This window comes from Patagioenas fasciata, chromosome 1 (assembly GCF_037038585.1).
Source record: "Patagioenas fasciata isolate bPatFas1 chromosome 1, bPatFas1.hap1, whole genome shotgun sequence".
Taxonomy (NCBI): Eukaryota; Metazoa; Chordata; class Aves; order Columbiformes; family Columbidae; genus Patagioenas; species Patagioenas fasciata.
In genome coordinates, this window is record NC_092520.1 from 26,513,749 (window position 1) to 26,538,191 (window position 24,443).

The 24,443-nt window shown below is 35.2% G+C and overlaps 1 protein-coding gene across 14 annotated transcripts in view; it reads left to right on the forward strand.

Moving 5' to 3' along the window:
- NBEA (neurobeachin) overlaps window positions 1–24,443 on the forward strand; it is a 480,010-nt gene that overhangs the window by 90,491 nt on the left and 365,076 nt on the right. For all 14 annotated transcript variants that reach the window (XM_071804835.1, XM_071804807.1, XM_071804804.1 and 11 more), the window contains exons 4-8: window positions 57–152; window positions 2,735–2,856; window positions 8,666–8,792; window positions 17,146–17,265; window positions 22,307–22,453. In XM_071804835.1, coding sequence (XP_071660936.1) covers window positions 57–152; window positions 2,735–2,856; window positions 8,666–8,792; window positions 17,146–17,265; window positions 22,307–22,453 — 612 coding nt within the window. The remainder of the gene's footprint in view (window positions 1–56; window positions 153–2,734; window positions 2,857–8,665; window positions 8,793–17,145; window positions 17,266–22,306; window positions 22,454–24,443) is intronic.

A 24,443-nucleotide genomic window follows, 5' to 3' on the forward strand; every position in this document is an offset into this window, starting at 1 on the left:
TAGAGAGTACAAAAATGATTGTATTGACTTTTGCGCAATGTTTTTTGTTTTCACAGCCAAGACATGCAGTTAAACTATTATCAGTCCTTAATCAGATGCCACAGAGACATGGGCCTGATACCTTTTTCAACTTCCCAGGCTGTAGTGCTGCAGTAAGTTTTCAACCAAAATTCTACATCTTAAGGAAGAAATAAATCACTCCTTTCATTTGGTTTTGAAATTTCTTGAGAGGAAACGAGAGGGCAGACACATGCTTGAGTAGCCTAGACCTTGCCTTCCATGGGTTTGCAAGCCAGTTGTAGTGTTGAGAAATTGCACTTGTGAGGATGGTATGTCAAATAGCAGATTTTTGTCTGGGGAAATAATCATAAAAGTAAAAACTGAAAATTCCGAAGAACAGTATTATTTTATTTGAATAATGTAATTGATATTATATAAAACAGAGTCTTGAGGTAAATATAGGCGTGAGCTTGTGCGTGTCATCAGAGTTTACAGTGACAGCTTAGTCACAAATATCTTTTCTTTTTGTCTGAAGTCCATCAGCTGTTTCCTTTCCCTCAAGGCAGTAATTTAAATGCCATCTTCTTTTGGCTTTAATTTTGAGGTAACTTAAAACAACAAAATTGTATTCCTTTCTAAACTGTCTCAAATGGATATTCTCCCGTTCACTGTATGTACATTCAGAAAAACCTACAAATAAATTTAAATATTTTATACACATTTATAAATACTATTATTAAGGCAGTAAATACAAATGCCTAAAAAAGAGAAATCCAAATTTGAGGTTTGGTTCCATTCTGGTATGGAATAGCGTATGCTTATGGTAGAACATGGAATCTTTTAAGGGGAAATAATTGTGGGATGCCTGGCTTTTCATTCCGGTGCACAAAGGGTGGTAGGAGCTTCTCTTGGGCTGTTCCATTTCCTCAGTAACACTGATAGTTTTCTTCAAGCATAAACCACCACCACCTCTTCTTTGTGAATACAGCTGTTGGTGTGGTCGATTGCATCAGGGATATAAACAATCTGAAAATCACTGGTTTTCACCTGGGTGATTTTTGGCTAGATCACTTTCCTGATCTTGTTTGATATTCAGCTATACAACCAGATGTGTCAGCAAAATGCATTGGGCAGATTGTGTAAAGAATTAATTACTAAGTTTTGAAAGAGAGTTTAATTTTCTACTGCTAAATTTAAGCCACATTTAACCTCTCCTAAAAGTACATGCAGCACCAAGACAGCTGTTGCAGAATATGAATATCTACAATGGCACATACTACTTTGACATTTCTGGCCTTTAGAGACAAACTCTGGTGAAATATCTCTCAAATTTAATTCTGTGTTAGAGCTTCAAAAAGGTTTTGTAGGGGAACAAATGCAAATATTCCTCCCTGTCCAAAGAGATGCATCAAATATTAGAAATCATATTTAAAATTAAGTTCTTAGTACAGACAGTTTTACAGGGACATAAAGTTTCTTGATTGAAATGCACAATAAGCATTTATCTTTTCTTAGTTAGCGTCTTGTTTCACATACCATTGATTACTGACTGTGCATCTGTAAATCAAGAAATGTGAGTTTCAAATTTACGTTTCTTGAGTAATGCATGTTGGATTGCACCACGAAGTTCTGGAGAGGAGTCATCCTCTGATGTGGACCAACGGCAGTTACTTATAAAATGACCCAAAGAGCAGAGCACTTCATTAGAAGAAAGAGAATGGATACTATCTAGTTTACTAGTATTGAGTTGAGGTTTTCGGGTGTGATGCACAGTGATGACATCAGACAGACAAACAGCGTTATGTTTACCTGGCATGATAAATATCAGATTGACCCTCTTGAAAGCTGGGTGCAGGCTCCTTGTCTGACCAAGACTTCAGTTATGGTATGAATGAGCCAGGAGTCTGCTGAATGAGTCTGCTAAGCCGCTGTTGAGATTCTGCTTCACTATCCCAACTCAAGGGCTCTTCCCAGTACCCCGTTACATCTCTGCCAGGAGGACACCTTGTGATGGTGGTACAATTGCCAGGTGCTGTCCCTGTTTGTCATCAAGCAGCAATTTTCCTGTTTCAGGCAGAGAACTCCTTCTCAGGAGTCAGGAGCGATACCCAAAAAAATTTCCTTGAAATGTTTTGTACTGAGTAGTTGGTACCAGGCTAGTAGCAGAACTGGTGTTATTTCTTTTTTATAGTCAAATACTAGCATAATCCAAGCACATTGCTATATTTAATTATAAAACTTACTGTGACTTCCCTATTACTCTTAATTACCTATATCACTGCTCTTAAAAATCTTTCAGCAATTGCCTTGCATATAAAAATAATGAAAAGTCAGCCCCGCTCTGTACCACTTTTTTATGTACTTGAGTACATTGTCATAGAATCTTAGTGTGGTTATTGCTACTCTATGACCAAAAGGTTTGTGTTCTATTCTCATTTCAAGCAGTAAATGAGTTTGCTGCAGTTCCTTGTAGTCTTCTGTATGAATCACTTCAGTACAAGATTTGAAAACTCATAAAAAAATATTTCCAGTTGTGGCTAATAGTTATCTCACACAGAATCCCAGAAGGGTGAGGTCTTCTTTAGTATTTGAAATTTAGATCAGATCTGAGGGTCTAGAATGACAGGAATGAACGGCGTTCCCTATAACAATACTTCTCAAAATTTCATTTTTTTGACTTGCTGTTTTCTTATTTCCTTTTTCTTTCTCTTTTTTTTTTTTCTTCACCTCCCAGGCAATTGCATTGCCTCCTATTGCTAAGTGGCCTTATCAAAATGGGTTTACTCTTAACACCTGGTTTCGTATGGATCCACTAAACAATATCAATGTAGATAAGGATAAACCCTATCTCTATTGGTAAGTAACTTATAACACTGCAGTTATGGTTTGTTTTGGCTTCCTAATAGCTGTTAATCTTTCCCATTGTTTTTGCTTTCTGACATGCTACCCCTTCGCCCCGCAAATACCTGCAGATTTTAATGACTCCTTACTGTATGCAGACTCTTAAAAAGTCATGTGTCCTTCCTTTTTAATGTATAAATTCATGGATGCAAGGCATTGTGCCTTGTAGATAAACCATAAAATCTCATGTGGTGGTTTCTTTAGCAATTTTAAAATATATTATTTCTTAGAGCTGTAAACTGAGAATGTTGTCATATTTTCTGTTAAGTGTTGAAGTTTCTCAGATGATATCAGTACTATAAAACAAATCCGTTTTACTCAGAGAGCACTGTTTGCACATTAGGTAGAGGTGACAGAAAGTAGGTCTGTGAATATGAGTGGCTCATTGATCACCTGTTTCCATAAAGGCCAGCTATGTTCTCTAACAGATTAATTGCAGGAGAGACAGTTTTAGTTTACTTCAGTTTGCTGTTCTGATAAAAGTAGAAATAGTTACATCCTTAACAAAACCTTCTGATATTTAAAAATTATGGTATAAAAATAAAAATGTTTATTCTGTTGGTCAGTCGTGTAAAAAGTTCACTTAAGAAATTAATCCTGTATCTTCTCAAGTATAGTTGTTTTAGCTGAAAGAAAAAGCCATTAAGAAAATAAGGAACCTTCTGTTGTGTCAGGACATGCTGGTATTTTCTTCAGCATTTGTTCTTTATGTATTTGCTATTTAATATGCTTACCTTTTCTAACATTCTTAAAAACTGTTTATCAGCTATGCAGACAGATGAGGACTGAACAAAAGCAAGATCTATCAAGTTTTATCAGCTTAGGAATACAGGCATAGCACAAGGAAGGAAGTAACCAAAAGTAATGTTTTTCACTTTGTAGTCATTCCAGGTAGTCTGAAGAGCAGAAATTTTTAGTAATCAGCTGAGGAGATGACTAGATCTGGCCTCAGGAAGGTGCTCGTACTATTGACATAGAAAAATCATACTGTGCATTTACTCAGAAAATAAAAATAATTCTTGTTTTTTATGGAACAAATATATAATTTAAAACCAGATCTATTATGAAGAAAAATTTAATTCATTTTCTCTAAATAACCATCTGGGTTAATGCTTTTCCATGTGTCCGTTTTCTGCTAAATGCTATAGTTATTTTACCATGGAGATTTTTTTCAAGCTGTTGGCTGTAGATATGTTTATTAGTATGATCTGTATTTCATTTATTTTTTAGTCTTTCAAGGAGAATAACAAATGCAATTATAGGATTTAAAGGAATTTAACATGGTTATTTGTTTCTCAGCCAGAATTTGTATCAGAATTGGCAACGTTAGCTGGTATATTTCGTTTGGGAATTTATGACCTCAGAGCAGGAAAAACATACTCCAGAGCTGCACAGCCCGCAACGTGTGCTGCTTTACTTAGGGTTCGTAGTGTAGAAAGACCTTTAGCTTGAGTGACGAATATGATTCCCTTTGATTCCAATATAACACAGAAGCAGCAATAGCTTTAAATTAGAATAACTTCAGATGTTTGATTATTTTTATACATACTTTTCCCATTACATAGTTCTGATTTTTATTATTATATCATTATAACTCATACTGAGTTATAAGATTTTTGATTATGCTTTTTGACATATTTTTTGCACTGAAATGGTTTAAAATCCTCCATATTTTAAGCTTTCCTGAATACTTATGGATACTTCGTATTTGTGTCTGTCAGAGGGAATATATTTCTGGTTCCATTTTTACCATTTAGACCTTTTCTCCAAAAAAGTAGCTTGTATTAACTAAGCTACAAAGAAATGATATAGCTTAGAATAATTGCAAAATACACGCAGACATTCCTTGAATAAACAGTTTTTCTCTTGGTTAGAGTGTTTGTTTTCAAACATGTAAATGAATAAACCCCACAAAGCTGCCCTTTGAGTTATCACTGAAAACACAAGATGCAATGAACAAAAATTGAAAGTGATAAACTTTCTCATTGAGATGCTTTCTTTCCAATTATGAATTGGGCTCTGTAAAGGAGCTTGAGGGTGAACTAAGGCTGCTTTGTCATAAATGTTGCTTTTTGTCCTTCAAACATCCATGTGCTTCTACAACTGTTTAATTGAAGAATGGCGAAAACTTCTGAAAGAGTTATTTTTACTGATGTAGGGACAAGAAAAACTCTCCAAACCCACACAGCAAGCCATCTAGATTTTTCAGTCTTTCTCTAAAGCTAATAATAATAGAGATAATGAAGAACAGTTGGAAAAGTGTATAATGGAATTCTGAAGTTAGTAGAAGATAAACATTTTTCTTCCTTCAGGCAAGAATGAATTAATATATTCTCAACCTCAGTACTATGATCATATGTTAAGTTGCTCCTAAAATCCTCAGCTAGGGAAACTGGAATCACTCAATAGATTCACCAGTGGATGGAAGAATGATTACCTGCTATTTAAGTGTAATAACATCCAGTAGCTGTTTGGAGAAACTGGCTGAAATGAAACATAACTGTAAGCATTTTATGAATGATCTGTAGTAAAATTATATACCAGCTGCTATGGGAGGTAGTTAAAGGCTCATAAAACCATATGGGTGTTGACAATATTGCTCTTGTTGTCTGTGTGCTTTTCATCTTTGGATGTGGCAAGTTCTGCATGTGTAGGTAATTGGTAAAGTGGTATCCTAGAGACCAGTCCTAGCCTACTTTACCTTTCACAAGAAATAACATGTGAAGATTAACATAATCTGTATATTATAATGTTGAGGTAAACAGAGAACATATTTGAGTTCTTAGTTTCTCAAATACTGTTGTATTAGAATGCTAATTAATTAGGAAAAAGAAAGTAAAATTTTGGCTAAGCTTCATGTTTAGAAAATAATTTATTCTGTTCCAAGATGAAGAGTCCTGCTAACAAATGAGCTATTTTTTCATTATTTCATTGCTTTCTTATCTTCATATGCTGAACTACAGGAAGTTCCACATGTAAGGACAATTCAGTGTTTCAAATATCAGAAACAGTCCAGTTTGACCATGATGTTGAGAAAATCAGCCTCTTATCTGGGGGTGTTAGGAAAGGTAAAAATTTTAAAGGTGTAGGCATTTTTTCAAGAGCCATTCTCAGAGTATTCTCAGTGTATAACAAAATGCTTTCTTGCTTCTGTTCAAAGTAGCAGGATGCTACATTTGAACAATGTTTTATCAGGTAAAAAAATGATGGTATTTACAATGACTGGCTGTTGGTAATTTTAAAAAGCAAACATTTGATTTGACATCTCAAATTATACTACACCGTATGTCAGAATATAGTGAATCTGTGTGGTTTTTTCCAATATTCTTCAGAATAGGATTTTGTTAGCCAAGACTATTTTAACTTGCAGAGATGTTTTATGTTTCTGAGAAATAAATTTGGCATTGCAAGAGATGCAGACAACAACAACAAAAAATTATTTGAATGGCAAAAAGCTCCAAGAAGATAAATCAAAGTCTCATACTCGTCCACAGCACATTCAATTGTTATATTATAAAAAACTTTATTTTAGGGGTTTTAACCTTCATGTTATTGTACAAAATTCAGTACTGTAGTCATGCAGGTGATTTGCGTATATGGGTAATGCAGGGTCATATACGTACACAGGAACTATTCTCCCATGAGACTGTTCACTGTTCCTTTTGTTGTGGGGAATAGCTGCTGGTGGGGTCATTGTGGAAGCCAGATCATTGAAATGATCCATGCTAAAAATAGTCTTCAAAAGACATAGGGGAATGACAGTTTTATAAATTGTCTTCAGTGTTGAGGTCAGCAGTGATGGACAGTATGTGATTTTTCTCTTAATTCTCAGATTGCATCTTAAGTTTATTTAGAGAGGACTTTTTAGGTTTATTTAAAAGAAGGTCCTTTTTTTTTTTTTTTTTTTTTCAAGGAGGTTTGTGTGTAAGCTTGTACAAAGGGCTGTGGCAGGGAATAATGCTAATTTCCAACACAGCAGCTGAGGGGAGAGAGAATTTCTATGACATATAGAGATAGATGGGAGAATGAGGAAACCACAGCCTGAATTTGTGAAAATAAAGATTCTGTAGCACTTTAACAAGCTGCTAATGGGAAGGAGCAAAGCAAAGGCTTGCCTTAGGGCCAACACAACCATGAGGCACAGTATGCTGCAACTCATAAGATGAATGAAATAAAGACTGGAAGTAAAGACCTCTGTGCAAGGACCCATTAGGGTGAAGTAGAGTCATCTATAGATGTTATTACTCCTATTTAGCCTGATCACTGGTTTTTCACATTTAATAGAAGTATTCTAATTAGTTACAGTGGAAGTGTCTTTCTAGAATTTTAATATATCTTTTTCATTTCCTTTAAAAATACCCTCATGGGAGATCATCTAAGATCTGGTCACCTCAGGGTCTAGTCACATCACTGATCTTTTAAAGTGTTTATTTTTTTCAGAAGGTCACAGTTTATGAGCTATATTTTTGACAGAGAGGAAAGAGGAAAATTTGATTCTCTCCCTCATTAAAGTACACATACAGATATAACTCTAAGTGTCTGAAGATGGAACTGTATCTACAACTATGCAATTTTTCTGCATTCTAAAATCAAGAATGCATTTATATAGCAGCATAGACAAGAGAGATAGAATTTCAGCAGCAGTCAAGATGAAATCTGAACGTACTATTTGCATAGGTCTTTTACCTCTTAAAGTTGCTATGCAAAATTTGGTGAAAATGTTACAACAATGAAACCATGTAAAACACCATTATTGTAATAATACGAAATTATTTAATAAGTTGCCTATGTTAAGAAAATGAGAAAGTGTTAATTAGTGGGCTATAGGAGTATATACAAATATTCGAAATTAATACTGTCTTTTTTTTCTCATATTTAGCTTCATTTTGGAACTTATGGATGAAGTTCACCATTTAGACCTTGTAGTTCAGCCATTGGTTATTTTATAACCTGTTTGATAATGAGTTTAAAAAGAAAAAAAAAAAAAGACTAAAAGCTTTGCAAAGTGTGCTCCATAGTAATGACAGCAGACTTTACTGTACTTTGCTTTTCAGAAGGGAATAAGTGACAAACCTGTACGCTTGCACTTAGCTTTTTAAAAATGCTCTGTAGAGTGTCATTAATGAATTTCCACCAGCTGCCTTGCAAAATGTGTTTTAAGAAGTCCAGAATTTGTCTTTACAATGCTTTTGATTTCAAATATATGTAGAGAAATGTATGCACTTTCTGATTATCTGTTTTAATGATATTTGTCACAGAAAGCTGGAAACCCTTACTAAACTTACTTTGTTAAAATTGTAGTCCTTTATCAATTTGACAAATGAAAATACATCCACAACTCAGATGATTAAAACTGCATAGGTTGTTAGCCTAACGAAAATGTAAATTTGCAAGGCTTTTTTTTTTTTTTTTTTTGTGATGGATTTTTCTTTACAACTTAAATAAGATGTGTTATTTTAAATTATGAATTATGAAACGGGGGGGAAAACCTGATAGATACAACATATACCATCTTATATTTTTAAAGAAATAACTAAATAAAAAAAAGTACTGATTCTTAGAATGGAGCCTGGAATCAAGTAAATGATGAAGGTTAGTAACTCCCCCCAAAGAAGTGGTCAGGAGGGAGGATATAAAGGAAATTAAGTCTACCGTTTCAGGTACTAGTTTTTTTTTCTCATGGCAATTTAAAATAATGTTTGGACCTTTTTATAGTACAATAATATCCCTTTTTGTAATTTCATAAATAATTTTTTCTTTTCAGTTTCCGCACTAGCAAAGGTGTTGGGTATTCTGCTCATTTTGTTGGCAACTGCTTAATAGTTACATCATTGAAGTCAAAAGGCAAAGGTTTCCAGCACTGTGTGAAGTATGACTTTCAGCCACGCAAGGTAAGCAAAGTGGTATTTACAATGAAAAAGTGACACAGTGCTTCTGGGAAGAAAGGCTAAAATCTTTTAAGTGCCATAGTATTACTAATAATCTAAAATTTCTTATTTATAAGTCATTTCTCTGATGGTTATGCGTTTTACATCACAGACTAGAATCAATTCAATAAAAATGTGGTAATAATTTATGAAGTAAGACTTCTATGAAGTTGATTTATTTTTAAAAATACTACTTAATTAGCTTCTGATAGAGAACAATTTTGATTATTTGTAAAATGGTTGTATTTTGTTTTAAAAAGGTTGTCATTCTATTTCTGAATATTCTGTATATGGTAACTTAGATGCCAATGCCTGAAACAATTTTGCAGGAAATACTAGTTTCCTTATCTGTTACTGCGAGATACAAGACTCCAAACTTCCTTCTATGTCAGTGGTGTTTTGGGATTTATCATTTTTAATAGTGAATCTTGATTATTTCTCTGGATCGTACTGGTATTCATTTCTGCTGTATGGTATTCATTACTACTGTTCCCCTAGTAGTCCTAGGAGAACAGTGATTCTGCTGGCTTTAACATTTCAGTTAGTTGACTGAAGCATTGACTTTTCCGTGCAGCAAGCATTATGTGTTTGTCATTGATAACAGCCTTGTATGTATTTTGCTGTGAAGCTCATTTCTTTTTTTATGGCCTTAGAATTTGTATATTGAATTTCAGCGCTCATTTTCTTTGAGAAACCAGTCTCTTAGGGAGGGAATGCCATTGTTCACTCATCAGCTTTATGTTCTCCTATTTTTCTTTTCATGTATTTGTGAGTCAAAATCACTGATTCTAATTCTGCCATGTAGCTTCGAGGCAATTTGTGTTTTTTTGTTAATATAGTAATGTCTTTTTTGTAGCATATTACTTAGGGATGTATAAAACCTTATAAACACATACCTGCTGAGTGTATTGAAATGAATAAATTCTGGATTGCAAATTTTATTAAATTTTATAGCAAGAGAAGAATTTTGATGACAGTTCAGTTTTCATTTGAAGTAGCATATGTGATGCTAGTGATAAACATTCAACCAAGGAACAAATGGAATTGTTAACTTTTTAGTTATTTTATTGATAACAAACTTTTGGGACTTTTCTTTATTGTCCATTAAGAAGCAGTCTTTTATATTTCAGCAAGATATTATTTTGATAATTTTTATCATTAATTACTAGTTTCCTTCATACCATCCCTGGAAAGTTTTAGCTCTTGCCATTCTACTTAAAATATTTAATTCCGAAATATTAGTAAATGTATATCTCATTGTTACCTTTTAGCCCTGGGTGGTGGCTGAAACGGTAAACAGCCACTCTCTCTTGCGTTTCCTTCTCTGGGAGGAAGGAAGGGAAAAGGAGGAAAGACTTGTGGGTTGAAATAGAAACAGATTTAATAGAACGTTAGTAAAAGAAGAGTGATGTGGAACAATACTTAGCTGCTGGAATGTGCGCTCCCAACAAAGAAGGCCAGAGGGCAGACACTGCGAGAACAGTGAGTCCAGTAAAAACATGGAGATCATAACAGGAATCAGTAGCACAAATAGGAGTGGGAACAGGAGCAGGAACCCTCCTGGACAGTGGCCTTTGAGGAAAGATGGCCACCCCCAGCAACTTCTCACTTATAAATGGAGTACGGTGTTCATGGCATGGAATACTCCTGTTGGCCAGCTTGGGTCAGCTGTCCTGGATCTGCTCCTCCCCAGTGCTGTCTTGCACCTGCAGCTGGGTAGGTGTGAAGTCCTTCATCCCCTTGGCAACAGCCAAGATGTCAGTGAATTCTTACACTCTTTTCATACCAAATCCCAAACACTGGAACGCTACATATAGAAAAAATTGTGTCCCAGGGTCAAATTTTCTAACTGAATGAAGAAAGTTAACTTGGTTTCAGTCAAATCAGCACAGTCATTATATGAATAACAGTTTCAAATCATAATCTCCCAAAGTATGTCCAATAATAACTTCCACACCAGTCTTATACTTCTCAAAGATCGTGCTTCATAGACTTTGGGTTGTATGTCAGATTTAGAAAGTATTTGGATTAAATCTTCTAGAATATATTTGCAAGTAGTTTCATATTATATGTTTTTTCCATTAATAACTTGTATGTACGTGTATGTGCAAAGGTACATAATATATACTGGATCAAAGTACAAATACAATTTCTGTCTCTAACAAGTCAAAACATATCCTATTTAACTTGTAGATTGAATTTTTTCATGCTATTTATGTATTTCACTGGTTACACTGTGCCTGCATTGAATGTGTAGATATGTATTCAAAAAATGTGTACCCATTTGCAAGACATCTTACTGTCAAAATTCTAACTTGAAAAGTGTGATTTTTGTCATCAAATACACTATTTTCTAGCTGTTTGCTTACAGACGTATACGTTTCAGCAATAGCTTTTGCCAGAAACATTATCTTCATTAAACTTCTGAAGAATGTTTTTTTCAAATTTTTCTTGAATCACAGTAAAATTATGTATTCAAGACATCTGGTCAAAAGCTTTGTGTTGGCAAATCTGAAAGATACTATGTTTATGTGCAGATCTTCCCACTGCTAGCTATGTCATATGACGCCATTGGCAGAATAATGTGTAATCTTACTTCAAAACTTCAAGACGTGTTAAGTGGTTACTTCAGTTTTTAATGAGTGTATTTTAACATCATTACAAAAACAAGTATTTATAAAAATACACTCAGAAGTTTGTTCATCATAGAATCATAGAATCATTTAGGTTAGAAAAGACCCTTAAGATTGAGTCTAACCATTAACTTAACACTGCCAAGTCCAGCAGTAAACCATATCACTAAACACCACATCTGCACATATTTTAAATACCGCCAGGGGTGGTGACTCAACCACTTCCCCAAGTAGAAAATGTGGGTGTAATATAATTGACCTCTCAACAGAGCTAAATTAGCTTTGGTAGTGTTGCATTGAATATGTCTACACTGCTTTTTGTGTATTAGCAACCCCCGGTAATTTTCACTCACTTGAGTTACAGCCTCAATCCTTGTATAGGTGTGAACAGGAAAGGACTGTAGTGAAGAGCAAACAGCTTTTTTTTTGGGGGGGGGCGGGGAGGAGGGGAGAGCAGAGTGTCTGATGCTGAAAACCTTTACTAACTGTAGTATAGACTGAAGTAAGTTTGACATTTTGGAAATACTTAGTATGTGATGCCTCATCTCTCTGATTGCACTGTGCTATGGAACAGGAGTATGACTTACGCGGCAGTGGGTGATTAAGCTTGAAAGATTTCAACAGTATAAAAAATCGACAGGCTGTTATCTGAAGTGTCTTTGAATCCTACCTAAGGAAGCTCTTGTTATAACAGAAATGCATGGGCCTGATGCATTTTTGAGAAAATGATATAGGGAAGGAGGCTGCAGGAAGAACTTAAAATTGTATTAACTTTGAAAATTAAAAAAAGAAAAGGGGGGAGGAGTGGGAAATTTTTCAACTGAAAGTTGAAGAAAAATTGGATGTGAGATTATACAACTTGGTTTGGTTCATTGTGTAGTAGTAAAGTCCTGAAAACCATGTCCTCAGTTACAGAATAGGAGAGAAATCAACAAAATGCATGTAAAACATCAGCAGAGAACATGCACACAAATGAGACGTAGGTAATAGGAAATTGAGACATGTTTGCCTCTACATATCTAAGCAAATAAAAGTGAAACTGGAATGGCTATTTTATATGAGGTTATTAACATAATAGAAATATCAGAAGCATTGTTGACTTGACCATCAGTGCACGCTTATTTCGAATTGTGTAGTACTTACAGTTATGAGTGACAGATCTTGCCGATAGAGGAGCGATGCCATATATTAAAGACAACCTCATCAGGTAAATGAGTTCATTGTAACAACAAATAACAGAGTTTCTGTGCACTGAAAATCTGTAACTAAGTAGGAAAATGATACTATTCAGATTAAATGGTTAGCCACATGATAAGGATGGTTTACAGCATCTGTGATGAACTAGGGAAGATCAAAAAACATACTAATATAAAGCAGCTTACATTATTTTGCTATAAAGTGGGTGACATCTTACTGGGATGAGAGTTCAAACTTTTAAATACCATTTGAAACTTTTAGAAAACTCAGAGTTTGACTTTTGCTTGACTTTGCTTTGAAAGATGCAGAATATGCTTGGATATGCAGGATTTTCTTTCTTTTTTTTTTTTTTTTAAAGGAATGGCAAAAAACTGCCTTCATTTGTTTAAAGATGGAAACGTTTGATAGTGCTAGAGAAATTTCCTAAATTCAAAGATAAAGAAGACTAAGAGCAAATATACCATTAGTCAAAAAATCCAATAGAAAGTTTAAAAGCTCCTCACAACATACCTGACCACAGATAAACAGCGAAGTAGAGACCACTGTAAGTAAAATGAAGTTGGTCAGAAAGTGGAAGTTGTATCAAAATGAAGAATACTTAGAAAAGTGTAAGTTGTACCAAATTATATGTAAAATGACAAGACAATTCAATTTTTTTCCCAGTCCATAGGGGCAGTTAGATGACTAAGGCTTAATAGGAGACCTTGACGAATATAGTGTCATAACAAAAAAGCTAAATGAATTAATTGCATCATTGTTTACTACATGATGAGTCAATGGGGATGAGTCAAAGGAAGTGTCTCATATTGAAATGTCAGTAGAAGAGGTATAGAAATCAATACAAGAGAGAGTTTTTAGTTGCCAGGACTGCACAGCACACACCCCCAGGTTTCAAGGAAATTTGAATATGAGATTTGACAAGCTTTTAATTGTGGTATATAATCTATTTTGTCAATCAAATGGGTGATGGAAAGAAAAAGGCTTTGCTGATATTTGGAATTACTCGCTATCATGCCTAATTTCTTAACCATCAAAATGGAGTAGAAGCTAGAAAAATGGAAAGGAAGGATTAAAAAACATATGGATAAGCATATTGGGGGCAAAGCAATGCAATATTGCACTGGAAGTCTTGTTCCCCACTTCTGTTGAATTATTTGAAGGATTTTTGCTGTGTATAAGAACAGGTTTGTGAGCCAGTTGATCCATGCTATGTGGATTTCTCAAGAACTCCAAGCATTATACTCCTCTGAAAGCTTTAAAGAAATGCTATCACACAGTAAGAGAATTTATATTCATTAAAATACAGGGATGGAAGGATATTAATTGAACAAGCAGGAATCTCAGATGGACCTTTATTTTCTTGGTGATGAGAATGCATTATGGACTTAATTCAGTGGAGTTTGTCATCCTCTATTTTAGGAACCTGTTACTCATTTTATCAGTATTGATACTAGTGACAAAAAAGACACAAAGAGTAGGCTGTTTTTTAACACTTGAATACTTCCCTAACTAAAAAGAAATTACAAGTTACAATGTAAATTTAGTTAATTTAGGTGCAGGAGGAAAAATAGCAATTTTTTTACTAGATTAGTTATGATGACAAACTGAGAAAGACTCTGCGTACATTCACATGCGTCTTCATGTGTATTCGAGTAAACAAAAACTCAGTGTTTTTTGCAGAGCATGTCTTGTGGGTCAAAGTAACAGACACAGGTAGTGCTCTGACATAGCAGAAATGCTAAGAATAAAAAACAGTTGCATGGAAGGAAGGAAACTAGGACTAAAAGAAACTGCATGTGTGTGTATGGTGGTTAACGTGGGGGAAAAAAATATTATAAGAAGCAGATTATATAATTTTCCTAAAGTTTGACATGGATACCAAAGCTCTCCCAAGATAACATTGCTCGTTTTAGTTACTTACAGTCTCTTTGAGCAGCGTTTCAATAAAAGTAATTAACCAAATGAATGAGTCATCTGTCAGGCTTAAGCTACTCACAAGAACAGTCTTACAAACTGGTATTTTGTCAGAAATACTCTTAAAGCACTGTAAAAGAAAAAAACACAGATATTAAATAAAAGGATAAAACTTGGAGCTTATGGTTGTGAGCTGGTTTCTACTACAAAATTATCAGAACTGAAAACACGAGAAATAATTATAAAAGGTACAACTTTGAATAGTGCTTTTACAAAGAATGCCTGGTGTTGGGATGAAAGTATTTAAAATCATCACTTAGTGGTGATTATTGGTAAATTAATGTTTGAAAGAAAGAGGACAAAGGAATTTTTATTTAAAGATTTATATTAGGTCATGTAGGAAGCTTTGGAAAAGAAGTGTTGATGAAAGCCAAGCTCTAGTCATGTGGTTTGCACTTAGTTTCTGATTAGTGTAGTCACCAGTTAAGCTTCCAAATTTTGAGTTATGAAAATTTGTTGAATTTGTGATGGGTGTTACTTTCAGAGACAGAATCTGCCTACAAAATGGGTAACATTTACTTAATGAGTTGTGGGTTTGTTTTTTTGATGGGGGGGAAGTGGGAGGGACCTACAACAAATACTTGTTCATTGACTGGTCACATGTGGCTTCAGAAGCCAAAGCTGTAGCTGTATGTCCTTAATCTAGTATTACCCAATAGATCTGTTTACTTGGATATACAAGCAGTGGGATACTTTTCTGTACTGGTATATGATTAGTAGGGTTTTTTCCCCCTTCTGTTACCTATGGGTTTTAAGGGAGGGGAAAATGAAAAAAAAAAAAATCGTAAAGACCTGGGAACAGATGTGGAAAAATATGTGTATTCTGATATACATAGATACTATAGATATGTAACAGAATACAACTCAGTTTGAGGGCTACTGCAACAATTATTGTCAAAATATATTTTGCTGCATGCTTTTTTTTCGTAATTCTGTGCTCTATCTGATTTCAAAATCCACATGTTAAAATTTTTGCTTTTATTTTCTCTGTATCAGAGGGTCAGATTTCTTTATTAGTAGGCTCTGTGTCTGCTTATGCCAGCTCAGGGAGAGAGTCACTAAGTGACTTATTAAAATAATGCCCTGAGGGATGCAGAAATTCTCTGCTTTGAAAAAAGGAGGCTTAGCTGAACATAAAAGTCAAAAGATAATAATTGAAGCAGATATCAAGAAAAGGAAGACAAGTAAACTGTAAATTAATTATTAAAATATGAAATGGTGTTTTCAAGGAAGATGAGCTGAATTTTTCACAGAATCAGTATGGATTAAGATAGGAAAGGGACATGTTGAGACAGTCTAGTCTCACCCCCTCTTCAAAGAAGGGGCCTTTATCAGGTTGCTCTGAATGTGTCCCATAGGCTGTTGAATATTTCCAAGCAAGGAGACTCCGCAGTTTCTCTGAGCAACCTGTGCTAGTGTTTCACTGTCCCTACTGCTTGCTACCACCCTTCTTACATACGTTTAAGCGGAATTTCCTGTATTTCAGTTTGTGCCCACTGCCTCTCGTCCTCTCACTGGATACTAGTAAGAAGCCTCTGGCTCCATCTTTATCCCCTGCCCATCAAGTATTTATACACATGGATGAATTCCTCCTGAGCCTTCTGTAGGCTAAACAGACCCGTATCTCAGCTTCTCAACATGTATCAGAGGCTTCAATCACTTAATCGGCTTTTTGGCCATTTCTGGACTTTCTCCAGTATGTCCGTTTTCATCTGGTTTGTACCCATTTTGATTAATCCAGACACCCCTTATGGTTAAGTACTTGTTGATTTGCAAATCTTAAAGATTAAATTTCCATTCCTAGTCTTGGATGAGTTGAAAGGTTCAGTTTTAAGGGAAACTTAAGGGTTTCTTCTTGAATGTACTTATAATGGACATAATATTCCTGTTGAAAAGATTATTTGAAAGACCGCCATAGTTGTACTTGAAAACATTTTACTGTGAGGCTTTCTCTGATTATGTAATGCATTTTTAATGATATGACAGTAGTCCAAAAATTGGTGGAATAGTAATGAATAGAAAAAGAAATATATATGAAGCAATCAGGATGAAATCTTGAGCTAGGCTGTAAAATTTGCTGTTGTGAATCTTTCACTTTTACTTAATAATGTCACACAGACAGCAATGACAAAAATATGTGATATGAATTTGTTAAGGTAAGTGCATGCCGAACTGGATTTCGCATTAGAACTCGGTTGTGTTTTGTGTTACAGTGTATAGTTTTTAGATTAAATTATGCTTTCAGGAATGGAAGTGTGTTCAACTTTTAAATTGTATGCGTGTACTTTTGGTTCTAATCCCATAAAGGCATGCAGGTAGGTACATCATTGCATTTAGGCACAGATCTACTGACCAAACTTGAAGTTCCACTGACTCCATTTTACAAGTTTGCAAGGATGCATCTGTTTGTAGAACATTATGAGACTGCTCACTTACTTTTAGTGCTATTTATTAGCTTGATGATTTATAGCACAAAAACTGTCACTATATACTGATTTTCTGTGTCTTTCCAGTGGTACATGATAAGCATAGTACACATCTATAATCGATGGAGAAACAGTGAAATACGATGCTACGTGAATGGTCAGCTGGTATCCTATGGTGACATGGCCTGGCATGTTAACACAAATGATGTAAGATTATTTTTTCCCTTCTCACAGCTATTCATTTGAAAGTAAACTGAAAAAAGAAAAAAAAAAGTACTATATTTGCTTTGTCTAGATACTTGCAATTTTTTTAAAAGTTCTTCCTTTAATTTCTCTTCTAAGTACTCAAGAAAATTTAATATTAATGATTTTATATATTAGTAATTTTTAGATTATTATGGGGGGGCAGTATTTTGCATAGTTCTTTTAATGAAATTTACTGAGATTTTGTTTGGAGAGATTGTTATATCTAATATTTTTAGTATATGGTAGTATATAGGGGACACTGATAGCAATGGATTAATACTTAGCTTTTTCCATAGTAAAATGTGGTAGAGTTACAGATTTTACATATGCTAAGTATTAAGGTATTAATAATTAATTACTGTTGTTAGCAAGTACAAATTAACTGCTACAAAATTTCAACCCTCAAACACTGAGAAATTTTCTTAGGTAGTGAACTTTTAGAGAGAGATGTCCTCCCTTCTTGGCCATCCAAACCAGTTAAAAGATATTGAGAGACGTACAGTTGCAAGGCATTAGTCAGCTCAGAGCAACAACATAGTGTTCTTGCATCTGCTTGTCCCACTGGCAGAGAACAGCCATTTTTACCTGGAGAAGATTGTATGTATATCTGCAAGTAGACCTGTATCTGTTAAATAGACTAAGTTCAAATTAAATACCAAGGTATTCTTCATTTTTCCTTCGGATATCTCAGTCTACAATTTTCATATGTGCCCTGGAAGACATTAAAGATGCAGATGACAAAAAGGGTGAAAGTTGAAGAAGATTGTTTTTTAAAAAAATTTAATTATTTTTTTCTTCTATTTTTTTTTTTTTAATTCATTCTTTTTTATACATAGCTGTGAAGTCACTGGGTTCTTAACTGTTTCTGCAATATGGGCAGCAAGATACAGGATATTATATGAAGTAGTCATTAAGGCTTCACATCTGTGTTCTTCACAAATGTATGTTGTCTTAATAGACATATTTTCATATAGGGATTTGCAAAATGTGTCATCTATGCAAACTCTAAATCACTCAGACATTCATCAAGATTTTTCATTTTATTGAGGGGACCTCCATATATTAAAAAATGTTCCACAATGCTGAACCCAAATGTTAGAGGGAAGATATGAGTATGGGTGAAAAGGGGGAAGACACTGTAGTCTTCTTTCTGTTGCTGCTAATACACTCTTTCCATAGAGCCATTTTTGGCCCTGACTTCACTAATACTCTAATGAAATATATAAATCACAGAAGTGCTGAGATTCATTCTGTTAGAGTGCTACCCAAGATACAGTAGCTAGTGGTAAACAACTCATTGAGTTTATATTCCAAGGAGTAAATATAGCTAGAGATTATGACAGTGAGACAAAGTGAAATGCTTGACAGGGTATAACATAATCAAATGTGTACAATTGCTAGCTGGTCAGTAGTCATGATCAGCTCTAAATACCTTATGTAGTTAATTATTAATAAGAGATTAAATACACTTGGAGATGGAAGCTAAATTGGAAAAGTCTGGCTATTACAGCTGTTAGATTGGGAATTTTACCCAGTTATGGGAAATATTGTGAGAGAAAGCATAAAACTTCTCTTGAAGTTGTGGAATACGGGAACATTGAAGTTTGATGGAAGATTTTTGTTCAAGTAGCTGGATGAAGATACACTTGATTATGTCCTGTCATCTTTCATAGAACTGCACATTTCCATTGTAGCATAAGGAAACTGTAGAAGGATTTTAGAAGTTGACTGACGTGGTGAAAAGCCAACAGACTGATGACATCAGTAGCACTTGGGCTGCATTTGAAAGAAGGCTTATAAGCATCAAGAATATTAAGAGTAAAGTTATGTCCTTAAGTAACAAGGTCCATAAGTCCCAGGAGTTTAATTTTTCATGTAAATAAAATAGAAGGATTTGTACCAAGGCACTGAAGGAAGCGGGTCTGTCAGTCACCTCATCTTGCAGTCATTAGTGACATACTACCAGGGATGTACAGAAATAGGCAAACAAGCTTGGATCAGTTGTGTCCCTCAGGTTTAAAACTTTGGAAATGTGAGGAAGACCAGTTGAGCTGTGAGTATTGGGAGTTGGCTTTAAAATGAATAAATAAATAAATGGATAAATAGATGTCAAATTTATGCGCTGTTTGGCATCTGGAACAGGACTAAATAAAAAGGGAGTTAGCACTTCCCTCCAATTGAAAATGAAGAAAACTCCTAATCCAGAGTGAAGCACCAGAGACTGGGAAAGTCTAATCCAGTAAGAATGAAAAAAGACAGAACTGGAAATTGCTACAGGTTAAAAGACCTACAGTGTAATTATATGTAACACTCAGAATTTGTGGAAAGCTACAATGGGTGTTGTACAATTAATAACTAGAAGAATCCAGGAAAATGCCCTTAGAATCATAGAATCATTTTGGTTGGAAAAGACCCTTAAGATCATTGAGTCCAACCATAATCCAAATCTAGCACTAAACCATGTCCCTAAGAGATGCATCTATACTTATTTTAAACACCTCCAGGGATGGTGACTCAACCACTTCCCTGGGCAGCCTGTTCCAGTGCTTCACAACTTTTCCTGTGAATACATTTTTCCTGATATCCAGTCTGAACCTCCCATGGTGCAACTTGAGGCCATTTCCTCTTGTTCTATCACTTGCTACTTGGGAGACCAACACCCTCCAGGCTACAACCTCCTTTCAGGTAGTTGTAGACAGCAATAAGATCTCCCCTCAGCCTCCTCTTCTCCAGGCTAAATAGTCCCAGTTCCCTCAGCTGCTCATCATCAAACTTGAGCTCCAGGCCCCTCACCAGCTTCGTCGCCCTCCTCTGCACTCTCCAGCACTTCAATGTCTTTCTTGTAGTGAGGAGCCCAAAACTGAACACAGGATTCAAGGTGCCACCTAAGCAGTGCTGAGTACAGGGGAACGATCACTTCCCTAGTCCTGCTGGACACACTATTGCTGATACAAGCCAGGATGCTGTTGGCTTTCTTGGCCACCTGGACACACTGCTGATTCATGTTCAGCCAGCTGTGGATGAACAAGTCCAGATTTTTTTCTGCCAAGCAGCTTTCCAGCCACTCTTCCTTGAGCCTGTTGCACTGCCTGGGGTTGTTGTGACCCAAGTGCAGGACCCAGCACTTGACCTTGTTAAATCTCATACAACTGGCCTCAGCCCAGTTCTTAACCCAGTGAAGGGTATGCCTGTTTAGGCCATGAGCAGCCAGTTTTTCCAGGAGAATACTGTGGGATACAGTGTCAAAGGGTTTACTGAAGTCTAAGTACACAACATCCACAGCCTTTCCTTTCTTGACTAAAGTATGTCTCAGAATTTGTAAGAAAGAACTAGGAAAAAGGGTGGCAGTGGTAGCTCAGACAAAATCCTCAAATAAATATTAAGAATGGCAGTTGCTCGACAGGAGTTGACTCAACGCTTTCTGATGATAATAGCACAGGTGTCAGTGAAGCCTTCAAGGCTAAGCAAGACGTTAATGAACTAACTGAAAATTTTTAGGAAGTTTTACCCCTAAATTTACCAGCAGTCAGAAGGTCTCACAGCCCATCTTTTGCACTGTGCATCCTGACTAAGATGTGGTAAATCAATTTTGATGTAGTTTTTTTCAGAAGTTTTTTTTGTCCAAAAAGAAAATATATTAAAAAATAGAAATTCCAAACAAAAAAAAATTAGAAGAGGTATTTGGTCTAAAGGAAGATAAATGAGATAATAAAATCCTGGGTACTTCTTACCCCACCTCATTGCAAAGCTGAGCTCAAGATCTTTGACTTCCTCTTAACTCTTCACAGAGTCCCATTTTCTGTGCTCATAGCCTATCCGCCTAGATCAGCTGCTGTAGCAATTCACCATATTTGATTCCATTCTCTAGGCTGGCAAAAGTCTTTCTTAGGGTAAAACTCATCAGCCAAGCAAGATGAGAAAGCAGTCTTCCTAGTGTTGGTTTGCTGATTGAGCTCAAAAAATGCAGCCTGATCCTTGTTTCCTTTAAATAAACTACATGTGACTCAAGGAAGCTGAGAGAAGAGCCTTGCAAAGATCCTTGTGCTTCCTTTTGTTGTCCTCTTGCACTGCATCTTATTTTCCAGTTTCCCAGAACTTTATTCTAGACAGTTAAGTTCTAAACTTTGCTTCATCTGACAGCCTTTTTTCTTGGTAGCTCTAGAATAACTTAACTTTATTCTTGCAAAATAAATTGAAAAACAAGCAAAGAAGCAAACAAAAAGCCATAAAAAACCCAAATCAGAAATAAATAAACAAACAAACAAAACCTCAAAACAACAACAAACCAAACAAAAAACCAACCAACCAAAACCCCCCAAACAAACAAAAAAGCACCAAACCAAAATACCTTCAAATCTGAATAAATAGGAAATGGGCAGATGGAGAACTGCAGGTCTTTGTGCAGAGGTTTAGTGGTTGGAGGGAAGAATGGAAAATAACAACTCTTGTAACTGTGGAAGAAGACAGGAGTTTAAGGTCAAAGCAAATCGTTATAGGCTGTGGTCATAGAAGAAGGCTGTGCACCAGTTGCAAACTAAGAAAATTTGGATTTTTTTTTTTTTCTAGGCACATTTAGCTCCATTAGCACAACAGTGAGAGGAGTCCATTTCAGCATGTATTCTTGTGTGTTAGCACTGGGAGTTCCAATTATAATTACAGGGAACTTCAAGGTTTTCATATTTCCTAGAAGGCTATAGGGAAGGTTATTTGGTACTTGAATGTGCTGTTCTAATTTTCTCTATATGTCAAAAAATTAATGAAAAAGTAGTCCTAGCAGCCAGTCATAACGTTGCAATAGTGACCTGTGAAACAATTAATGCTACTATATTCAAAATTAAATTGTTCACTACAGGGAATTGGGAACAGAAGTAAAAAATGATTGATTTATTTTCTTAATTACAGTCTCCCTTTATTTTTTGCCTTCAGTAGCTGTACATAAATACTATTTCATTGTATATTTTGTGTGGCTAAACTTCATTAATATTGCCTCTTTCTGATACAGAGCTACGACAAATGTTTTCTTGGCTCTTCGGAGACTGCAGATGCTAATAGAGTGTTCTGCGGCCAGCTTGGAGCAGTATATGTATTCACTGAAGCACTCAACCCAGCACAGATTTTTGCAATACATCAGTTAGGACCTGGCTATAAGGTAATAATGGATCTTAAAAAACATAAAGCTGGAAAATAAAATAGTTGATACAGTTGGAAGATACGTATGCATGTAGATATCAGTCTCAGAATCACGAGAGCTATACGATTTGTTTTTATCAAAAGAATATTTCTTCAAATTCTTTAACCTTGATTTCTACCAGCTTTTTGAAAGATGCAAGTCATTTATTTAAAACATATCTGAAACATGTTTGTATGTGAAATTTATGACTTTGAGTTATAAACAGATTAGAGCAATTTTGTATTTGGCATACTGAATACCAGGGAATAAATTCACTACTGTTTATGTTTAAAACATGATTTAAGGCAGATTAAAATTCAACAGGGCATAATAGAATCATAGAATCGTGGAATCATTTTGGTTGAAAGAGACCCTAACTCTGCCCTTAAACCATGTCCCTAGAACCTGATCTATGCATCTTTTAAACACCTCCAGGGATGGTGACTCCACCACTTCCCTGGGCAGCCTGTTCCAATGCCTGACAACCCTTTCTGTAAACAGCCCCAGTTCCCTTAATCGCTCCTCATCATACTTGCTCTCTAGACCAATTCTGTTCAAATGCACAATTTTACATATTTCTGCTTAAGTAAATGCTGAGCTTTTTACTCATGCTTTGCTGGTGACATTTAAGTGACAGTTTAGACAAATAAATGTTGCATGCATAAAGTAAGATCTCTACTATAAACAATCACTTATGCGTTTTAATGGCTGCATATAGTATTATCTCATCAAGAAAAACAATGCAAATACTTTGCAGAAGTCTGCTGAAACTGCCTCGTGGAGAAGGCTTGAAAATTAATCTAACTCCAGTTAAACATCTACCATCAATAAGTCCCAAATTTTCTGATTAGTGAAATTTGTGGTATCATCTGAAGTAGACTCAGTTTTTTAGTATATATCATACACTCTGAAAATAAAAACTTCAAAAAATAGTATGTAAAAGTCAACACTGAGATTTTATAATATTAATTTTGTGTGATGAAAATAGTTTCTCTAAATCATTTGATGGCAGGTAACACTTGAATGACAGTGACAGTTGAAAATATCTTTTATGGTACGTAGGTAGCGTGAACAGCCAAATATATGTCAAGGTTACTTGAAGAAGAGGAAATATATTGCGTATGGTTGATGGTTAAAACCTGTCTTGAAACTGAAAATGGTCAGTCAGTCAAGAGAAGTGTATCACCTGTGCAAACAAGGAGTACTTTACTCCAAACTTAATACTGTATTTTGTTTGAAAAAATATTTCTGCTTTTTTTGTTGGTTTTTTTTTTGATCATACAAAAGAAAGCAATGCTACCTTATAAATGTAGTAAATCTTTATGACTTTCTTAGGATCCTGGATTTGCAGCAGCATACTGAAGTGATATCAAATAGGAATAATGCTTTCATTTGTTTCAAGAAAAGAAAATTATTATGTAATATTTCTGAGTGTTGAAGGGGTTCATAAGGCACACATGATTTCATGTGAAATGACATTTCCAGTAGTTTCTGCACTAACCTTATTACAATGTTGTCAAATTACCTTCCCTTAAACTACATTTCTTCACACCTATACACTCTTACTATTTTTGTTTGGGTTTTTTTGTTGTTGTTGTTTTTTGTTTGTTTGCTTGTTTGTTTTTGTAAAATGTCAGTTAGATAAAATTTAATAGTTACTGCAATTTTTTGGGGGGTATATCATATTTTTAGGTTTAGGTCATGTTCCCAGCACAGTTAATGCCTCTTTCCTCTCTAAAGTAGTTTCTTCCCCTGTCTCAGAATCTGAAATTATGTTTTACTAATAACAGTTAAAAAGAGAAGGTTCCTAGAGCAAGACCCTAGAAATAACACAATTTATTTCTTTAAATTCCTTATTTCCACAACATAAGACAAAACAGAACCCTTTTTTTTCTCACCTTCCAATGCAAGATCTAGCCACAACCAAAAAAAGGAACCATGTCCTGTAATTTAGAGATCTCAGGGAACT